Genomic DNA, 19981 nt, shown 5'->3' with positions numbered 1-19981 from the left:
CACTGAATTCATCCCATGTAAATTTGTTCTTAATGGAAGAGAGAAATTGCTTTGAAAAAAAAATTCTTTCAATTTTTCCTTTGTCCATTAACTTTTTTTTCCTTTTGCAATACTTTTGGGTTATAAGTTTTATTGTGTTTATCAGGACTTTTAAATGATAAAACTAAGATCTAAACCGTCTGCTAATGTTGGAGAAGTCTCTGGGCTATTTAGTGATTCTTCCCTAGTCGCATAGTAAATAGGACGGAGCCCCCCGCTGTGCTGTGCGGCAGCGCCACTGGCACAATGTGTGAGGGGCTGGAGGTCCGGGAATGAGGCCTCTATGATCATAGGTGTGTGTGGATTTCCTGATTGCACCCCTCCGTCATGGCTGCCATTTTATGTTCCTGCCATAGAAACAAACATTAGCGACTTTTGTTAACTTCCATTTTACTTGGGAGAAGAGGTGCGGATTTTAGTTTTATTTTCTGATCTTGGCAGATTTGCAATTTTTTTTTTTTTTTTTTTTTTTGGGCATCAGAGAGAAAAAATCCCAAAACATAAAATGAAGTAACCGTCGAAAGCCGTGTCCACTTGTCTAACATAAATTACAAAGTGACGCCCACTGAACTTATTCTTTTTGCCACAAACGTCTTATGAGCAGCCTGTTTTTTTTTTTCACACACAACCTGTAATAAATACATGATCTCACTGCCTTAATCCCCCACAACAAGAGAAAAAAATGCTTTTGGCACTGATAAGAATCAAATATGTCCAGGAACCATCCCAACCATACTGTGCAACTTGTTATCCATTCTTGGATGGTTTTCCTTCATCAGCATTCTGCCAGCACTCTAGGTGCTGGATATTCTTAAAAAAAAATTGTATATAGTTATTAGTACAGTATTGAGCAGATCCACTAGTAAAATATTTTGACTTTTGGACCTGATGGAGCAGAGAGGTTGCTAGGAGGAGAATTACTACTGAGTATAGGGTGAAGTTGCTCCAACTACTATTGGCCTATTAATGCATTTCATAGATATGTTGATTTTAAAGGGGCAGCTCCTGGTGACATGTTACTGCTTTGTGTGAATATAGTATATGGGCGTTTTTCCTCATCCTCAACTTGGGCCGTTGGAAGTCTGTAATTGTGAAACAATGGTCTGTCTTCTGTCTTGAGCCTTTATTTTTGTGGTCTTTGGAGGCAGCTTTTCAGCTATTGGCAAAGCAACACTAACAAAAAAAGGGCTCCCAACAATGCAGCGCTTCAGCCTAAAGGTCCTTTCATCAGAATCTCAGTTATTGCATCTGACATTGAGCCATGACTTGTGCGGAGGGAACCTGCTGCTGAGCAGTGATATGGAGAGTTGCAGTATTATATCCCCGGTTCTCCCGTGTTACACCAATATGACCTGTAGGAACTGGTTGGTCACTGGACCCAAGGCCAAGCATATCCACCGATGCCCCCTCTTGCCCAGTGGGCGTTATTGGGCCATAAGGGGTCTGATCCTTCTCTCCTCTTAACCACTTTCCATTTTTCAAGTGTGTGACTGTTGGTATTTTGCGTATGAAGACAACTCTGGGTACCCAGCCGTGCAGCTTTAATAGCGGTCAGCCGACACTTATTCCTCCAGGATCTCCCATGCTGAGCATTCACGCGTCTCCAATGGGGAAGGAGAAGTAAGCTCAGACCCTTCTGCTCTTTAGCCCCCTCCCATCTACACCCCTCTGTTCTCTTGATCCCCCTTTAATCCAGGCCCCTCTTGTTCTTTCCCCCTCACATCCTTGCCCCTCTTGTACTACTGTGCTGTACGTGACTGTGTGCAGCGAGGGCTCAGTTTCTCCTCCATTATCTCTCGCATACTTGCCAGCAATCTTCTTCTTTTTCATTTTTTTTTTCCTCCCAAGAATAATCCCACAAACCGATCCATAAAAGGCGCTGGTTTTGCCAAAAGTGGGTGTTGCTACTAGTTTTGGGGTGGGGCGTTGAACTCTTTGTTAAAGTTTTGATTTCTCTTATAAAGCTGCAATGTAGTTTTGTTTCAAGTGTAAAGACGAGACGGAAGCCCTAATAAAGTCTGATCGGACCGGTTGCAGGTGGGAGCGACGTCCTGGTGACGATCATACTCCGATCAGCAGCAATGTCTATAACATTCCCACGATTTCTGAGCATCTATAAGTTACCAAATCTGATTCGCCCTGATCTGCTTTGTCCAAACATTACGGCGATTTATCTTATTTACTTGCCTAATTAGAGCAAGTTACATTATTATAACATTTTGTCAAAATGCTGATCACAAGAGCTTGCAATCTACAGAAGCTCGAGCCATACTCGCATGTAATTACGCTGTTTCGCGGTGATCAGAAGTTTCTCTGCATTTTGCTTATTTTATCACGATTTTGAGATTTCTTTTCTACATTTACATTGCGTGCAAATTATTATTATTATTATTTTTTTTTTTCCCGTTTCTTGAGATTTTATTACTGAAGGATCCAAATCTTGGATCCCTGACCCCTAGCACAGTTACCAATATCAGTGATGGTGATTTGGGGATGTTCTGGGTCCCATCCTCAGCACCACCTCCACCAGAACGTCCAAACTTGTTGGGCTGTACACAAACAGTACCATCTATCCATCCTGGCTCAGGATGCTGGAAATTTGCCAGTATTGTTACCCAAAAATTGGGACACTCCAGCTGATTCGGGACATTGGCAGCACTATCTGTGCCATATCATCAGATCAAAGGGGGCGCTGCGCTTCAAATGAGTGGGGCTGACCTGCACCCCTGGTCCAGCTGTATGTATGGGCAAAGCATTGTGCCAGGATAAACAATAGAGGGGCGATTTGGTTTATCATGAGTGGGGTGGGGGGGTGAAAAATTGTATAAAAATTAGATAGAAAACTGGCCTAATTTATTAAAACTGTCCACCAGGAAACCCATATGCTCTATGATCGGAGAAAACTAAGGCTCAGTTCATTATTGTATTTGTGTCTCCCCTTTTATTTTTTTCAGCCGTCATTAATTTTTGTGTCTTTTTTTTTTTAGTCTTCTGATTTGTGTTCCCCTTTTTTTGCCATGTTCCTCATTGTGGCTGTGGTTTGGGGGTTTGCAGATGCTTTTAGCTGATTCAATTGTGTAAATGTGCTCCAGACCCAAAAGAGAAATATTATGTATGCCTAATTCTGTCGTGCAAGTTTTGCAACATTTTAGCAGAATATGCCCTAAAAAGATACAGAAGTAAATAAAATAAATTAATTTAAAATTTTGCCAAAACTCATGACTCTTGAACCATATTGGAGAATTTGGCGCAAAAATAGTCAACTAATGCCACAACACACAAAAAAGTGACTTGAGAAATACAGATGGTGAATTGGAGTGTCCACAAAATGATGTTTTTTCTTTTTTTCTACTTTGTGGGATTTCTGTGGTCCACAGTGTCTGTCTATTAGTGATGTCCATACTATTAGATCAGGTGGGCTGCCTATATAAGTGCACCCAGGAGAGTATATAGAAATCATGGTGCCCCATAGCGAAGTTCTAATTGGGCCCCCCCCCCAGCCCACCCCCCCAAAAAAAATAAAAAAAGGCAACTTTGCAGCCCTTACAAAGTAATTTTCCTCCTTTTTGAAGCCCCTAGATTGCCCTTTAATTGCCCCCATAAAGTGTGATGTCAACAATGGTGTCTCTCCGGAACACATTATGATACCCCCACAGAGAATTATTCCACAGTACCCTCCACACACAAGCTATGGTGGCTGTACTGTCACCCCCTCCTCTCGACCCTCCCCCGGCAAAGTATGGATGCCCTAACTGTGATCACCACACAGCCCTCCACGTAGTATAGTCAGCCTACATACAGTATGACGGACCCAACAGAACCATCCACACTGTATAATGGCCCCCACTAGCCCTCCAAATTAGTATATTGGCTCCCACCCACATAGTCCTGCAAACAGTATAGTGGGGCCCCCATGGCCCTGCAAGTGGTATAGTGGGCCCCCCATGGCCCTGCAAGTAGTGTAGTGGGGCCCCCCATGGCCCTCCAAGTAGTATAGTGGGGCCCTGCAAGTGGTATAGTGGGGCCCCCCTTGGCCCTGCAAGTGGTATAGTGGGGCCCCCCTTGGCCCTGCAAGTGGTATAGTGGGGCCCCCCTTGGCCCTGCAAGTGGTATAGTGGGGCCCCCCTTGGCCCTGCAAGTGGTATAGTGGGGCACCCCTTGGCCCTGCAAGTGGTATAGTGGGTCCTACATTAACAATAAACACTCACCTCTCCCCGGTCCCTCGCTGCTCAGGTCTCTGTAGCGCGTCCTCTGACCCTCTGCACTGCTCAGCACAGAGGGCGCACTGTAGTGACATCATTGTCCCCTCAGCGCTGAGACCTCACAGAGCTCAGACTCAGGGGGGGAATGATGGGAGAGGGAGCGTCAGCTGACTACTCCCATTCCCATCATTGTTTTCAATGATCCAGGATGCTGATAAAGTTGAAAGTACGATGCCGGACGGAGGGGTGGGGGGACCTGATGCTGGCGTTGCGTTACGGAGTGCACCCCACAGGTACAGTCACTCCAATTTTTCCCCAGCCATCACTAAAGGACTTGGCTGCATCCTGATATAAATGAGGAAAACAAGTCCAATAATATAAAAATGATGTATAATATGTATGAGGTCGATATTTTGGCCAAAATACACAAACTCGCAACACGCGTCAAGGGTCTTTTGTCTTGCGAGTCTCTACACAAAGATCAAAAGCAAAATCCGCAAAAGGACATTTAAAAATAAAATAACTTTTTTTTTTATTGTGGGTTTCTTGTAACTTCTGGAGTTTTGAACTTTTTTGAACAATCGGTGAAGTGCAAAAATAATAAAAGTACAGGATTATTTTTATGGGGGTTTTACTATTACAGGACGATAATCTCTAATCTAGATTAAGGCGGAAAGGTTGGAGTCTCGAACCATAAACTGCCGGCGGCGTTGTCGCCTTTCTATCTCATCTTTCATTCACCGCTCTGTTGTGTCTGTATTGTTTGGCAGTGGAAATAATTAACCCCGTATAACGTAGGACGCCTGTTTCTCCGTCCCTCCCTGTCACTGTGATCGGGCCGGATGGAAGTTGAATATAAACGGGTCATTGTCTCCGGGGAACAATACGTGAGTGTGCGACGTGTGGGGGGAGGGGAGTCTGCGTGATACGGGGTGAAAGAACGGAGCTGATGGGCAAGTGAAGTGGGTCACTCTCCAATGTGGACGGTTTTATATAAATGGGATGTTTTTGGGGGTCTGGACAGGTGGCGGGAATCTGGGTCATTACTATCTCTGACAATGTTACAGAACATGATATCGGCGTACACATCGTTCTAATCAGGTTATATCGGTCTACATTGTAACATTTGCCAGGATTGTTTCAAAAAATTTTTGACAGTCCGGATCCGTGAGATCTGGGACTGTACGACATTTGGATTTCATGACTGACTTTCTTTTTGAAACGGCACCACTCCAGTCTATAGGTGGTGTCTGGTATTGCAGGTGTGTGCCACTGGTATAAATGGTGCTCAGCTGCTGTACCAGACACAGCCAGTGGGCAGACAAGGGCGCTGTTTATGGAGGAAAGCAGCGGTGTTTTTTACATTTTGGCTTGTACGTGACTGTTTGAGTGTTGTTTTCATGGTTGCCTGTTCTGTAAGGTGTTGTGTTGTGTGTTTTTTGTTTTTTTTTGTTTTTGTTTTCTTTTGTCCTTTTTTGCATTGTTTTTCTTAGAACTTTTCTGGAAGAAATGATGATCGTTGGCAACTTTTATCCCCGGAGCAGCTTAAGGTCCTCATTACCCAAATGGTCCCTAATCTCTCCTGTATCTAATTAATTATTTTTTTATATTTTATGCGTCATTGGTGTGGAAAAGTAGGATGTCATGATTCTTACCCAGAACATAGGTCAGACAAACCGCTTGGGTTAGTGACTGAATATCTTGTTCCTCCTGTCTGAAACTTCTTTCAAGAGCACCCATACCCCCCCCAAAAAAATGAAAAAATGCATTTTTGTTAAGTCTTTGTTGCATGCTAGTAACTTCACCTCTCTGGTTATGTAAGGAATTCATGTTTAGTTGTACGTTCTTCCTTTTACATGTTTTCAGTCTATAACTCTGCAGACAGACAAAACAGGCAAAATACTTTGTTTTTTTTATGAACACTTGTTCTGACTAATTATGAGCCTGTACCAAAGGGCCTTTACCCGGACCCACTGATCTTGGTGGGTTTCAGCTGACAAATATTTAGTGGTCTCCTGGCTGTTCCCCCGATGATGGGCACAGGTTAGAAATGAAGGACCCGTTGGATTTCTACTTGGAGATATGGGTGTTGGCCAACCAGCTGTCCCATGTGTATGGCTAGCGTTTATCTAGGGAATACTTAGAATCCCACTAACACAGAATATTGGGGGGGTACGGTACGACTTGAATATCCGGGTTAAGATTTGATGCTTTTATTACCAGCTGAACATATAATCGATGAGCGTTTTTCCTCCATTTTCAGGGTTTTCCAGTACTTCAGAGTGTGCGTGTGGACGAAACCACTTCACGTGTGCGGTCAGCGCGTTTGGAGAATGCACGTGTATCCCCGCACAATGGCAGTGTGATGGCGATAATGACTGTGGAGACCACAGCGATGAAGATGGCTGCAGTAAGTAACGTGACCGTGGAGTAATAAGAGTCGGGCTCGGTCACAGCCTCGCTCCTATGATTTGGGTCTCCGGAGTGACAAGTGGCCATTTATTGAGTTTCTTGTAAGGCGATTTGTTGGACACGGTGATCTATTCTGTATTTGTTTCATGCCCCCAGTGCTTCCCACCTGCTCTCCTCTGGACTTCCACTGCGATAATGGAAAGTGTATCCGTCGCTCTTGGGTGTGTGATGGGGACAACGACTGCGAGGATGACTCTGACGAGCAGGATTGTCGTAAGTTATTCTTTATCTGGTGCCAATCTGTTTTGTGCACTTCAGCCATGTCTTTTAGGATATACATTCAACATTGTGTATTTTTTTTGCTTTGGTTGCTTTTAGTCCTTTGGTTGGATAGTCTTGTTGACCTTGTTTTGGTGGATAGTCCTTGTGGACCATGATGTGAGCTAGGAGATAACTGTTCATATTTATCATGGTGTCTGTCTTTGCAGCTCCCCGTGAATGTGAGGAGGATGAATTCTCCTGCCAAAATGGCTACTGTATCCGAAGCTTGTGGCACTGCGATGGGGACAATGACTGTGGAGACAACAGCGATGAGCAGTGTGGTATGTCTGTGCGCAGGAAAATCTATATGGTCTGTTTCCATTTTATGTGCCTCCAACCTTTGGCACAAGTGATGTAAAAATTACAAATTGTTGGGCAGTCAGATTGGTGGTCGCCCCATAGTGGAGGAAAATACTTTGAATTCAACACTTGGTCCAAATTTATAGAACACCACTGAGTTTCTTAGTCTAGGGGTGTCTGATATACACACGAAAGGTCTTGGGATCAACCAACATATTTCTAAAATTAATGGTCTTAAAAGTAGCTCGAGAATAGTGAAGTCTCCCAAACGTTTGATTACCTGACCGCTTTTCTTCCCAACTCTGAGATTCATAAACCTGGGTTTCTAATGAGAAGAAAAGAATAAACCACATTTCTCACAGCAGCTTATCTCCTGTGGGACAAATAATCGGACATACGGAAAGGCAACATGCCTTATCCCTCTCTCCCCCCGACATCTGCTATAAAGAAAGAGTGGAAAATTTGTTCGGCCGGCGTTCCTCTGTTTGCGGGGACCTTACATGTTGCTCTGACATCTCATTAACTGTAAGTGCAGTCGAGAGCAAATAGGTTGTCAACTTTATCACAAGCATGATATAGGCTTAGTTAATGAAATGTTCGGGAAGTAATGGAGTGTTCTCCAAATATTTGCTTACCATTCAAACGAGTTTTAAGGTCATTCAGAGTCGATATTTTCCGGCTTTTTGTAACGAGAAGACCTTTTACGTGCGTTATGTTACAACCGCAGCTGTTTTAGTGCGCTGCTTCTTGTTTGTTTCCCATCTGGCACACTCTTCCATTGATCTGGCATCTGGTTGAAGCTTGCAGTTCTCCTTTCGTTAACTTTTTTCCTATGATGACTTCTTCTCAATATAGGTGAACAAACAATATTAGATAATTTTTGAGCTGCGGGTGTACTCCCACCTAGCTAATATTGATGACTAATTGATCCTAATGAGTTTTAAGGTAACTCTGGATCCATACCGGGTGTAGGAGTCCTTTTCGGTCGATGCTGAGTGTGAGGGTCAAACCCCCCCCATCGGTCAGCTGTTATAAACTTCCTCCGCCACTGAAAGTTCAGTGTGTACAGAGCCGGATCAGTCACATCACATTCACTTTAGTTTGAGCTGAGCTGCAGTACTGATACTGAGAACGACAACTACAAAGTGTATGGAACTCTGTGTTTTTTTTTTTGTTGTTTTTTTTTATATATAACCCCGGCTCTTATAAGAAGTGTCCAGGACTCTTAGGTCACCAATAGTGTATATCAGTTCTTGAGCTTTCCGATGCCTATATTATTGAATGGACCCCTTTATATACATCATAACATGGTTATTTTTGAATGATCCAGATGAATGAAAAGCAGGATGACTTGTTACCCCGTCTTCTTTCCTTTTTTATAGATATGAGGAAATGCTCAGAGAAGGAGTTCGGTTGCTCTGATGGAAGCTGCATCGCTGAACATTGGTTTTGTGATGGAGACACCGACTGCAAGGATGGATCTGATGAGGAATCTTGTCGTAAGTACTTGCCGATATCTGGCAAACTAATAAACAGGAGTGTTGTAATGGAGTTGGGTATTGGATTTAAGCAAATTTGCCTCTATGATGTGCAGCAGATGTTTCTGTAGTGCCACCATGGAGTCTAGGGGACAATGGTTTGGTGCTGCCATTGATGTGTTTTTGGTGTCTCCCAAAAAGCCTCTGATGTTCCAGCACCCAGCTGCGGCTCGGAAGAATTTCAGTGTGCCTATGGACGATGCATCTTGGATATTTACCACTGCGATGGCGACGATGACTGCGGAGACTGGTCGGATGAATCGGACTGCTGTGAGTACAACCGCCTCTCCTCTGTCATGTCCTCCCCATCTTCTCTGCTTTCTCCTACTGCCATGTGGCTATTTCATCCCCCTTTGCCCTGGCCTCTCCTTACCTATGCTACTCTTCTTTTTTTTTTTTTTTTTTTATTATTACAAACCCTTTTATAATAACTTTGCAGCGTCCCACCAACCTTGCCGCTCTGGAGAGTTTATGTGCAACAGTGGACTGTGTATCAACTCAGGCTGGCGCTGCGACGGAGACGCCGACTGTGACGATCAGTCAGATGAGAGGAACTGCAGTGAGTACATGGAATCAATCCTGGGCGTTGTGTCGGCCTATATCTACATTTCGAAGGGGTTCTTCACTATTTGCAAACTTTTTTTCATTAGAGTCTCCTCATTGGTTGTCCATCTTTTTGGAAGTTCAGCAGTGGGCTGAAATCCTTGATGGAAATTGGAAGCGTGTGTTTAATTTCCCTGCAGCTCAACCGAAGGGAAAATGCAGCATTGTATGGTGCCCATTAAAATCAATGTACTGTCTATGGGCGATCTGGGTTTCCCTGACGCAGATAGATGCTTTCCAGCATCTCTTCACTAAGCTCATTGGTAAAAATGACAGATGAGCGATCGGCTTTAATAAATAATACAACTCCATAAAGTTGGCCATGGACTTTTCATGTTTGCACCAGCCTTTATTGAAGGAAGTTCCTCTGTAATTGAACATTGAGGTTTTGCATTTTTCTAATATACTGCTCCATTAACTCAATAATTCAAGAACTGCAATTGCTGTCAGTAAACGAATATTGATTCTGATTGACTGTCCAGCTGATATTAGTGAGTGGCTTGTTAATGGGAATGTGTGACCTATATCTTTATGATTAAAAATGGATATTAAAGGGAACCTGTCAGATTTTGTTTTCTTTTACATATTGAGTCGTCCCTCAATTAAAAAAAAAAGTGTGTGTATATATATTTATATTATATTATTATTTATATATATATATATAATATTTATTATTATATATATATATATAATATTTATTATTATATATATATAATATTTATTATTTATATATATATATAATTATTATTTATATATAATTATTTATATATATAATTATTATTATTATTTTTATATAATTATTATATTTATATATAATACTTATTAATATATATAAATATTATATATAAATAAATATATATATATATATAATAAATATTATATATACTATATATTATTTATATATAATATTTATTTTATAATATATATATATATATATATATAATATATTTATTATTATATAATGACGAGGAAATATGCAAACCAGGTTGGAGGTCTCTTTAAAAAGAAGCTATTCTGTACCCACTAGCTCAGAAAGAACTGAAAACTAAAGCCTTCAATGAAACCAGGGAAAACTGGTGACAAATGCAATGGCAGAAATAGTCTCTCCTCATGTTGACAGACAACAGCTTATTCTGAAATGATGGGTACACTTATTAAGTGTATCTGAGCACGCTAGGTACCGGCCCTATAATGATGTGGGCTGGATTAGGCCACATGTCAACCTCGTAGGTTTGGCGTGGGCTTGTTGATGAACCATTTGTGCAGTGTAATGAAGTCCCCTTCTTTGTAAACCCCACAGCGACCTCGGTGTGCACAGCTGACCAGTTTCGGTGCGGCACGGGCCGGTGCGTACGATTGTCCTGGAGATGTGATGGTGAAGATGACTGCTCCGATAACAGTGATGAGATGGGATGTGAAAAAACTGGTGAGTTCTAAAGGGACATAAAAAAAAAAAACTGTGAAAAGTGGGTGGAATTCTGTGGTTTAGGGTGAGAATGTAAGGGGTCAGGTCAGACAGAAGAATGCTGCAAATGTGAAAACTAGGGTCAGGTCCGCCATGGAAGGTCAGTGTGAATGGTCTGGTCAGACATGGAAGGTAAATGCAAGAGGTTGGGTCATGCTGGGAAGGGGAGTGTGAACGAGGGTCATGATGGATACTTTCCCATTAGCAAAAATATCCATGTCCACTAGATCTGGATTTAATTGCAGCTGTAAAACTTCACCACCAGGAAGCTCAGTCGTATATAATGTCTCATCCATGACAGGAGCTCCACAATGTGCTCAGGACCAGTTCTTGTGCAGTAATGGCCGCTGCATCGGGCAACGTAAACTGTGCAATGGAGCCAATGACTGTGGTGATGGCAGTGATGAGAGCCCACATCAAAACTGCAGTGAGTATCGATCTGACAAACTCCCAACTTTTTCAGAAACTGTATCACTGATATCTAATCTCTATTGCTCTCTCAGGGCCCCGCACGGGAGAAGAGAACTGCAACCACCACAATGGGGGCTGTGCCCAAAAGTGCCAGACGGTGCGGGGGCTTGTACAGTGTACTTGTCAGACTGGATACAAGCTTATGATGGATGGTCGATCGTGCCAAGGTAAAGAAGTGACACTTGTATATGGCATGTGTCTGTTTTTTTTGTATTATTGAAATATCTTGGCTTTAATAAGGGAACGGGGGGTAGAATTGATTAGGAGAATGTTAAAGGTGGTTTTTCTGGTGATAAAGGTGTATTCCAGCCTAAAACCAAAAAAAAATCACCTATCCACTTGATCATCAGCGTGATTAAACCCTGTAAATAAATAGTTGCATAACACTATCAAACTTTTTTTCCCCTGTACCACTCTTGCTTCTTCCTTTAACTGCATGCAATACCAGAGAAAAGCCCATGAACAAGGTGGCACTCTCTGAGGGGGGGGGGGAAACCATAATCCAAGCCTTGTCTAAGTGTGACAATAATTAGAATTCATAGCAAACTTTTTAACACAATATTAAAACTAATGTACCAGGAATTTGAAAGATTAAAAGATGCTGAATTGTTGTATTTCTGTTCCGCACAGATGTAAATGAATGTGCAGAGGAAGGATATTGCAGCCAAGGCTGCAGCAACACAGAAGGCGGCTTCCAGTGCTTTTGTGAGTCGGGATATCAACTGCGACCAGATAAACGGAGCTGCAAGGCTCTGGGTAAGATCATTGCACCTAATCTGTGAACCCCGCTGCCTCCCGAGCTCATCATTTACACTGAACTGCTAAAATTCATCTTGGTCTAAACAAAACGAGCTGCTGGTTCACAGAAGGATTGGAGACTGGAAGGAGGAGCTGGGCACAGACAGACAGAGCTGGATTCACAGCTACGCTGCTCAGTACAGTGTAGAAGGCCCTTCATGCTGCTTCTGAATACGTGCTACAGAAAGGAGAGCAGGAATCCCTTATGTCTGTGTGTGCTGTGTATGGAAGTCCTCATAGCAGCTAATTACTAACTAGCCCAGATACCACTGAAAATTAGAGATGTAGTCTGCATTTTTTCACCAGTTTTCCTCTCTGCAGACTCTAAGCCAGAAATCATGTTATTACTCACATATAACTTTTTCTGACCAGTGACCTGAAATGACGGCCACTTTATTTGGTGCTCATGACTATATATTGTTTTTCTTTTTCTTAGGGCCAGAACCTGTTCTGCTATTTGCCAATAGGATTGACATTCGACAAGTTCTGCCTCATCGTTCTGAGTATACTCTTCTTCTTAATAATCTTGAAAATGCCATTGCCTTGGATTTCCACCATCAACACGAATTAGTCTTCTGGTCAGATGTCACACTGGATCGCATCATGAGCGCCAACCTGAATGGCAGCAATGTGCAGGAGGTGGTGTCCACCGGTCTCGAGAGTCCAGGTGAGTTTTGCAAACTTTGTAATGAATGTTATTTGCTTCAGGAAACTTCTAATAGGTCCTCGATTTAAGAGCTGGAGAACCCTTTTTATGTGCATTTTGGCTGTAGTGAGCAAATACCCTGTAGTAAGTAAATAGTAATAGTATATAAAACAACATGGGGGACTTGGTTAACACTATATTGATGAAAAAAGCAGAAAAGCCATCCCGCCGCGACAAGGTGTACCCAATCGTGGCGGTCCTATCCTGCCCTTAGTATTAAAACCTCACCTAGTGTCAGCCAACCTCAATGTGAATAAGGGCAGAGCAGGACACGGCCCTGACTGTTCAGACCATGGGAAGCTATGGATGAAATGCCTAGCTCAGAAATGTATAGCTTTCTTGTGGTGTGAGAAGTTGGTGATAATATAGTTTATATATAACTCTGTTTTGCATTTAGGCGGTCTGGCTATTGATTGGATCCATGACAAGCTGTTCTGGACGGACTCAGGAACCTCTCGTATTGAAGTGTCTAATCTAGACGGGACTCATCGTAGGGTCATCCTCTGGAACAACCTGGAGAAGCCTCGAGCTATAGCTCTCAACCCAATGGAAGGGTATGTGGCTGGTATTTAGAGATTCCAATGTGTCATATAATTTCCATATATTCATGTTATATTTAATTTCAGAACTTTAACAAGTACTTTTATCATTTTAATCTACTTTTTTTATGTTACTTTAGCACCATCTACTGGACAGACTGGGGTAATACACCACGTATTGAATATGCCAGCATGGACGGCTCAAACCGAAGTGTGATCGCTGATACTCATCTCTTCTGGCCTAATGGACTGACCATTGATTATGCTGGGAAACGAATGTACTGGGTTGATGCCAAACACCATGTCATTGAAAGAGCAGATCTTGATGGGTCCAACCGCAAAGCTGTAATTAGCCAAGGTTGGAAGCGCGTTATCACCTTGTTTCTGTTTGAAGTATTGACCCTGACACTTGATTTTTCACTTGCTCAAATCTGTTCTCTGCTCTGCAGGTCTCCCGCACCCATTTGCCATCACCGTTTTTGAGGACAGTCTTTACTGGACCGACTGGCACACTAAAAGTATAAACAGCGCCAATAAGTTCACCGGCAAGAACCAAGAGGTGATACGAAGCAAGCTGCATTTTCCTATGGACATCCATACATTACATCCACAGAGGCAACCTGCAGGTGGGCAAATTTAGCCTGGATCTTTCATGTGTTTTTTTTTTTTTTTTTCTTCCAGATTTGTTATGTTAGTGGTTGATTTTCCTTTTGATTTCCTGCAGGGAAGAACCGCTGCGGTGCAGATAATGGGGGCTGCTCTCATTTGTGTTTACCTAGTGGAAACGCCTTTGCTTGTGCTTGCCCTACTGGCTTCAAAAAGACCGGATCCAAGACTTGTGCATTAAGTAAGTTCTAGTATTATGTATACAGGTTAAATATATGGCCCCCGTCCCCTGTTTTAATATGTTGAGGAATCGTGAATTGTTGCAGCTCTGATTGTTTCATAACTTACACATTAATTAATATGCCAAACTTTGCAACCAATTCTTATTGCCCCAGTGCATATAAATAATAAAAGAAGAAACTTTACAAAGTACATACTATAGTCAAATTCTCCTCCATATGTCTCTGTAAATAATTGTTAGCAAGATTTAGTGGATAGGGGAAAGGAGCGTGACTGCAAGATGAAATTATTTTAGGGTTTGTTTATAGTCTGTTGCCATGGAGAAACATGGCTCTGCAAAGGAGTTGCATACACAAAATGCTATTTCCAAAATTGCTCTTTAGTTTTTTTTTAGATGGTTTACATACGCTTTTAATGCTAAATATTAAGTTAATTTGCTTTTGGCTTGCATCCTACCCACCAGACTCTGTGGGTATGGTCCTCGAGGGTTGGGTTGATGGCATTTTGATGATCTTAGACTTGTACATAACAGAGAGAGAGACTTGTAGATGTGATCCACTTGTACAAATCCCAAGAAAGGTCCAAACAGATAATTATCTACACAAATATATGTATCCCGTAGTTTTAGTTGAGTTCCCACTTTAGCGATGAGCTCAAATTCCTGCATTTGCTCTTTATGCCATTTTGAAGCTGAAGAATTAAGATGATGACCTTTGACCTTCGATCAGGTCTTGACAAGTTCCTGCTTTTTGCCCGAAGGACGGACATCCGGAGGATCAGTTTCGACACCAGTGACTTTTCCGATTTTGTCATCCCACTATCCAATGTACGTAGCGCCGTTGCACTGGACTGGGATTCTGCAAACGACTACATGTACTGGACAGACACCAATTCGGACTCCATCAACCGTGCAAAGTCTGATGGCAGCAGCCAGGAGGTGAGGAGACGGACTGTATTCTGTATACCAGATTGCCCTCTGCTCTACCGTTAATCCAGAAATTTATGGCCGTCCATTTCCAGCACAGATTTGTACCCAATATTTTAAGCAAAGTGAGGAGATTACTATCTTGTGTTACATAAAGTTTTAGTTATTGTCTCATCCTTTTTAATATTTGATCATTTACTATTCAGCTTCCATAAATAATAGATTCAAGGAATTTTGCTGAATTTGCATGCTCACAATCAAGTGCCTGTCTATTGTATTGTTAACTATAACACTCAAAAATGAATCTTTTATTTTATTTTTTTTCACCAGGTCATTATAGAGACCAGCTTAGAAAGTCCTGCTGGGTTAGCTATAGACTGGGTGACACGGAAACTATATTGGACGGATGCAGGTACTGATCTTCTATTGCTAAAGGTCTTTTGAAAGCCGTGTCGTTCAGTACATTAGTAGGAAGCGAATATGTATATAACTCATGATGTGCATGCTCGATACGATTCTGCTGCCAAAATGTTAATTTAGATCTGAAAGGATCAGTGCTGCTCCAACATTAGTGGCGTCTCTTCTCTTATCCAGGGACTGACCGCATAGAAGTTTCTAATACGGATGGCTCGCTGCGCAGTGTGCTCATCTGGGAGAACCTGGACCGACCAAGGGATATTGTGGTGGATCCAATAGGCGGGTGAGAACTTTTTCTGTTTTAATATTTTAGGAAAACCCCCAAAGAGTAAAGATACCTGTATTTTATTATTAAAAATACAATATATTCTCCACCGTAGGTTTATGTACTGGACAGACTGGGGAGCCAATCCTAAGATCGAGCGTGCCGGGATGGACGCTTCTGGACGTATGGTCATTATCTCCTCCAACCTTACTTGGCCCAATGGACTGGCAATTGACTATGAGTCTGAAAGACTTTACTGGGCAGATGCCGGAATGAAAACCATAGAAACGGCAAAACTCGATGGTGCCGACCGCATGGTGAGTAGTCACTGGAGCTCCTTTCTATACCGACGCCTTTCAGGGATTATTGTTGATGGGGGATTTTTTTTTTAGGTCCTCATTGGTACGGAACTCCCTCACCCATTTGGTCTGACCCTATATGAAGACCGAATTTACTGGACGGACTGGCAATCCAAGAGCATTGAGAGCGCAGATCGAAAGAGCGGTCTGGAACGGAAAACTGTGAGGGAGAATTTGGAGAATCTTATGGATATTCACGTGTTCCACCGCCAACGTCCCAAAGGTATAAAATGACAGCCAGTGACAACAGATACTGATTTGTGCTGTTTTATTGCTTGCTGGAATCAGTCTACAAAAAAAAAAAATGAAACTATACTACCTGATGGGGTAGAGCATGGCGCGGGAATTAAAAGCGCACCAAAGAGAGGACCCTCATCTGCCGCTTGGACCTGGCATAACACTTTATCCATTTTGTTTTGGGTGCTGGAGAGCTAAGCGAGCAGTGTACCGGTTTATGTAAGTCCATGCTCCTTTAGGATTTGCTCAGCTTTCCTCGGAGAGCAGAGCCAGCCGTCTACAGATTATTAGAAACTATAACCTTTCTATAAATTGGTAAACCAACCACTTTGCATTCCGAGCATAGCCATAAGGACACAGCTGTCAAGCGAGCGTTTCTGACCTTACGTTTCATCAATCTATGAAGGTCTCCACACCGTGACCCTCACCGATCAAAGCTTCTGTTGTGTCTATGACATGACAAGTTGTTGTTTTTTTTTTTTTTTTCCTAATTCAAAAGTAAAAATTTTTGTCCCAGCGTTTTTGATGGCCCTTCAATCTTCATAAATCCTAAGTATATCATCCATTTCCATGATATTAGAGCAGGAGGTGATTTACCTGTGATCAGCTGTATTGGGTTCACCTTCTTTGTGCTTTTGACATGAATTAAACTGAATTTTTCGGTCAAGTGGTTGTCGGTGCCGCTCACTTCCGCACCTGGAGGTCAGCGGCGCTGATAGTGAGTCCTTCTTTCTTGTCTTGCTGTGTATTGAACACTGCAATGTTTGGTTCTCCGTCATGAAATTAGCCAAAATCTATGGGATCGGGAATTTAGATTGTGACCTCCTTACAAGGATGGGGGCCTATGTTGTTGAATACATCCTATGTATCAGAACATAATGTGGGAAATAACTTGCATTTTTTTTACATAGTTCACTCAGCTTGCGCCATAGACAATGGAGGCTGCAGCCATATCTGCCTCCTCTCTCCGCACCCTAAAGGCCACAGCTGCGCCTGTCCCACCGGGGTAAACCTGCAAGCAGATGGCAGAACTTGTTCATCAGGTGAATTAGAACTCTTCGCTTCATTTTTAGGTAATCTATCCAATATGATATATATATATTTTTTTTTAAAAGCGTTTCTCCTCTTACATTTATTTTCAGGCATGGACCGGTTTCTCATTTTTGCTAGGAGGACAGACATCCGCTCTGTTTCTCTGGATATTCCGTATTTTGCCGATGTTGTGCTTCCCATAAATGTGACCATGAAAAATACAATTGCTGTTGGGGTGGATCCTGTTGATGGTGAGTTATCCAAGAGGATATCCGTGGTTCAATGAGATGATGGAAATTCTAGTTGATATGAGTTATGTAGTTTGCTTAGGATGCTTTCTTTTTTGCAGGGTTGGCGTATTGGGCGGACAGTACTCTTCGTAAAATTAGCAGAGCAGCTCTCGATGGATCTAATCACCAGGATATAATGACCACTGGTAATAAACCACCCAATCACATGTGTTGGTGTGCCTGAAAATTCATCCAACTAACGAACGATTTCATCCACTCAAATTAATGGAAAGTCACTTGTATCCCAGGTCTGGTGACTACAGATGGTCTCGCGGTGGACGCCATAGGTCGTAAAATATATTGGACAGACACCGGGACTAATAGAATCGAAGTGGGAAATTTGGATGGTTCCATGAGGAAGGTGCTTGTCTGGCAAAATCTTGGAAGCCCACGAGCAATTGCCTTGTATCATGAGATGGGGTAAGGAAACAAAAAATACAATCTGCGATTTTTGAATCTCTCGTGGCTGGGGAATGGTATCTCCTCTTTGTTTTACATTTATCTATTTTTCTTTTCTGGTAGATATATGTACTGGTCAGACTGGGGAGAAAATGCCAAGTTGGAAAGAGCAGGAATGGATGGTTCAGACCGTAAATTGTTGATCAGTATGAACTTAGGTTGGCCCAACGGACTGGCAGTGGACAAAGCTGGTTCCCAACTTTTGTGGGCTGATGCGCATACAGAGGTATGTTAGTGTCAGTAGGCTGCTTTTTAGGTGAAAGCACATTAATCATGTTGTGTATTAAAGGTGTTTCCACTTGCCACCCTTGGTGAAATCTTCAAGAAGTGCTGCTGCTTGTTGAATCATAATGGTTTGTATGCACCTTATGTTTAGAATTCAGCTCTGGTTTGCCGGTTCCAATGGTCGTCACGTTGACCCCACGTCTGTAATTAGTATACCTGCGATCACGTAACAAATAGTCTCATCTGGGTCTCTTAATATAACATTGCAAGATACGTCTGAGACTTAAGTCTGCATGTGATCGCGGTATGCAAATCACACACTTGCAGTCACATGACACATTTCGAACCTTTTACAGTATAGCAAGCGGCAGCACCTAATAAAGATTTCTCCAGGGGTGGACAACCCCTCTAAGTCCAAATGTAACTGGTAAAATATGAACTATGGTTCGTGAACAGTTGCTATTATGGAAGTATTCATGATTGCTGTCTATCCTCATTCCTAAATGCTCTCTTTTTTTTTTTTTATTCAGAGGATAGAGGCGTCTGATCTGATGGGAAGGAACAGACGTATCTTGGTATCTCCAGTCCAGCATCCATATGGCCTAACGCTCCTTGGGGCTCATATATATTGGACAGACTGGCAGACGCGCAAAATCCAAAGAGCAGATAAAGACACCGGAGCAAATGTTATTGTGGTCCGAGACAATCTGCCGGGGCTGATGGACATACAAGCTGTGGACCGCACTCACGCTTTAGGTTAGTTGTAGACTTCTAATTTTTTTAGAGTATGTCATTGTCATCAGTCATCTTGTGTGGCGCTTGAATTCTACCTATTTTTTGTTTATAGGATACAACAAGTGTGGGAACAAAAATGGTGGATGCTCCCACCTCTGCCTGCCAAACCCTGTCAGTTACTCCTGTGCCTGTCCCACCGGCATTCTGCTGAAGGATGATGGCAGAACGTGCGACCCGTCTCCCGATACCTACCTGCTCTTCTCCAGCCGTGATTCCATTCGTCGTATCTCTCTGGACACCGATGATTACACCGATGTCTATGTTCCCATTAAAGAACTGAATAATGTAATCTCCTTGGATTATGACAGCGTAGAAGGCAAAATCTACTACACAGACGTCTTCCTGGATGTAATCAGGTGCTGAGCTAGGGAGGAGTTTGGGTTTTTCTTTTCCTATATCAGTATTTTTAGCAGTTATTCTTCCAAGCATCCAATGAATACTCTCGTAGGATGCACGTACTGTACATCTCAGTACTCATGAGGTTAGTCCTCATATTCAACGCCCCCTTTTTATATAAGCCACTGTGGCTTTACCCAGCCCATTCTTGTATCCGATGCTCATTCATCTAAGTGACCCACTTCTTCAGGAGGGGTCGGCCTGACACTGTTTTGGAGAAAGCAGACCGATGGCAAACTGAATATCGCTGGACGAACTTTCAACTGGACCCCTTTAATGATGCTCAGATGGCTGATTGATTAGCACCGATTACCTTAAAATAGAAGAAAAAAAATTGCCAT

At 42.5% G+C, this 19981-nt stretch overlaps 1 protein-coding gene across 4 annotated transcripts in view; it reads left to right on the top strand.

Annotated features, from left to right (window-relative positions):
• Positions 1–19981, top strand: part of LRP4 (LDL receptor related protein 4) — a 56392-nt gene that overhangs the window by 28308 nt on the left and 8103 nt on the right. For 3 of the 4 annotated variants that reach the window (XR_012252800.1, XM_073658898.1, XM_073658899.1), the window contains exons 2-28: positions 6505–6651; positions 6810–6926; positions 7142–7255; positions 8657–8773; positions 8954–9082; positions 9252–9371; positions 10716–10841; positions 11182–11307; positions 11384–11518; positions 11982–12107; positions 12586–12816; positions 13253–13409; positions 13535–13752; positions 13844–14020; positions 14119–14241; positions 14969–15177; positions 15496–15577; positions 15760–15865; positions 15963–16164; positions 16240–16429; positions 17355–17486; positions 17559–17726; positions 17825–17911; positions 18014–18185; positions 18288–18450; positions 18980–19205; positions 19297–19600. Coding sequence is in view for 3 of the 4 variants with exons in the window: in XM_073658898.1 (XP_073514999.1) it covers positions 6505–6651; positions 6810–6926; positions 7142–7255; positions 8657–8773; positions 8954–9082; positions 9252–9371; positions 10716–10841; positions 11182–11307; positions 11384–11518; positions 11982–12107; positions 12586–12816; positions 13253–13409; positions 13535–13752; positions 13844–14020; positions 14119–14241; positions 14969–15177; positions 15496–15577; positions 15760–15865; positions 15963–16164; positions 16240–16429; positions 17355–17486; positions 17559–17726; positions 17825–17911; positions 18014–18185; positions 18288–18450; positions 18980–19205; positions 19297–19600 (4204 nt within the window). In the remaining variant the exon portion in view is untranslated. The remainder of the gene's footprint in view (positions 1–6504; positions 6652–6809; positions 6927–7141; positions 7256–8656; positions 8774–8953; positions 9083–9251; positions 9372–10715; positions 10842–11181; positions 11308–11383; positions 11519–11981; positions 12108–12585; positions 12817–13252; positions 13410–13534; positions 13753–13843; positions 14021–14118; positions 14242–14968; positions 15178–15495; positions 15578–15759; positions 15866–15962; positions 16165–16239; positions 16430–17354; positions 17487–17558; positions 17727–17824; positions 17912–18013; positions 18186–18287; positions 18451–18979; positions 19206–19296; positions 19601–19981) is intronic. The other variant, XM_073658900.1, reaches the window with a different exon arrangement.

The sequence above is a fragment of the Phyllobates terribilis genome, unplaced genomic scaffold (assembly GCF_046119375.1).
Source record: "Phyllobates terribilis strain yellow unplaced genomic scaffold, ASM4611937v1 Scaffold_13__5_contigs__length_258822181, whole genome shotgun sequence".
Lineage (NCBI taxonomy): Eukaryota > Metazoa > Chordata > Amphibia > Anura > Dendrobatidae > Phyllobates > Phyllobates terribilis.
Note: the sequence above shows the minus strand (reverse complement) of the source record. Positions and strands in the feature narration are given on the sequence as shown.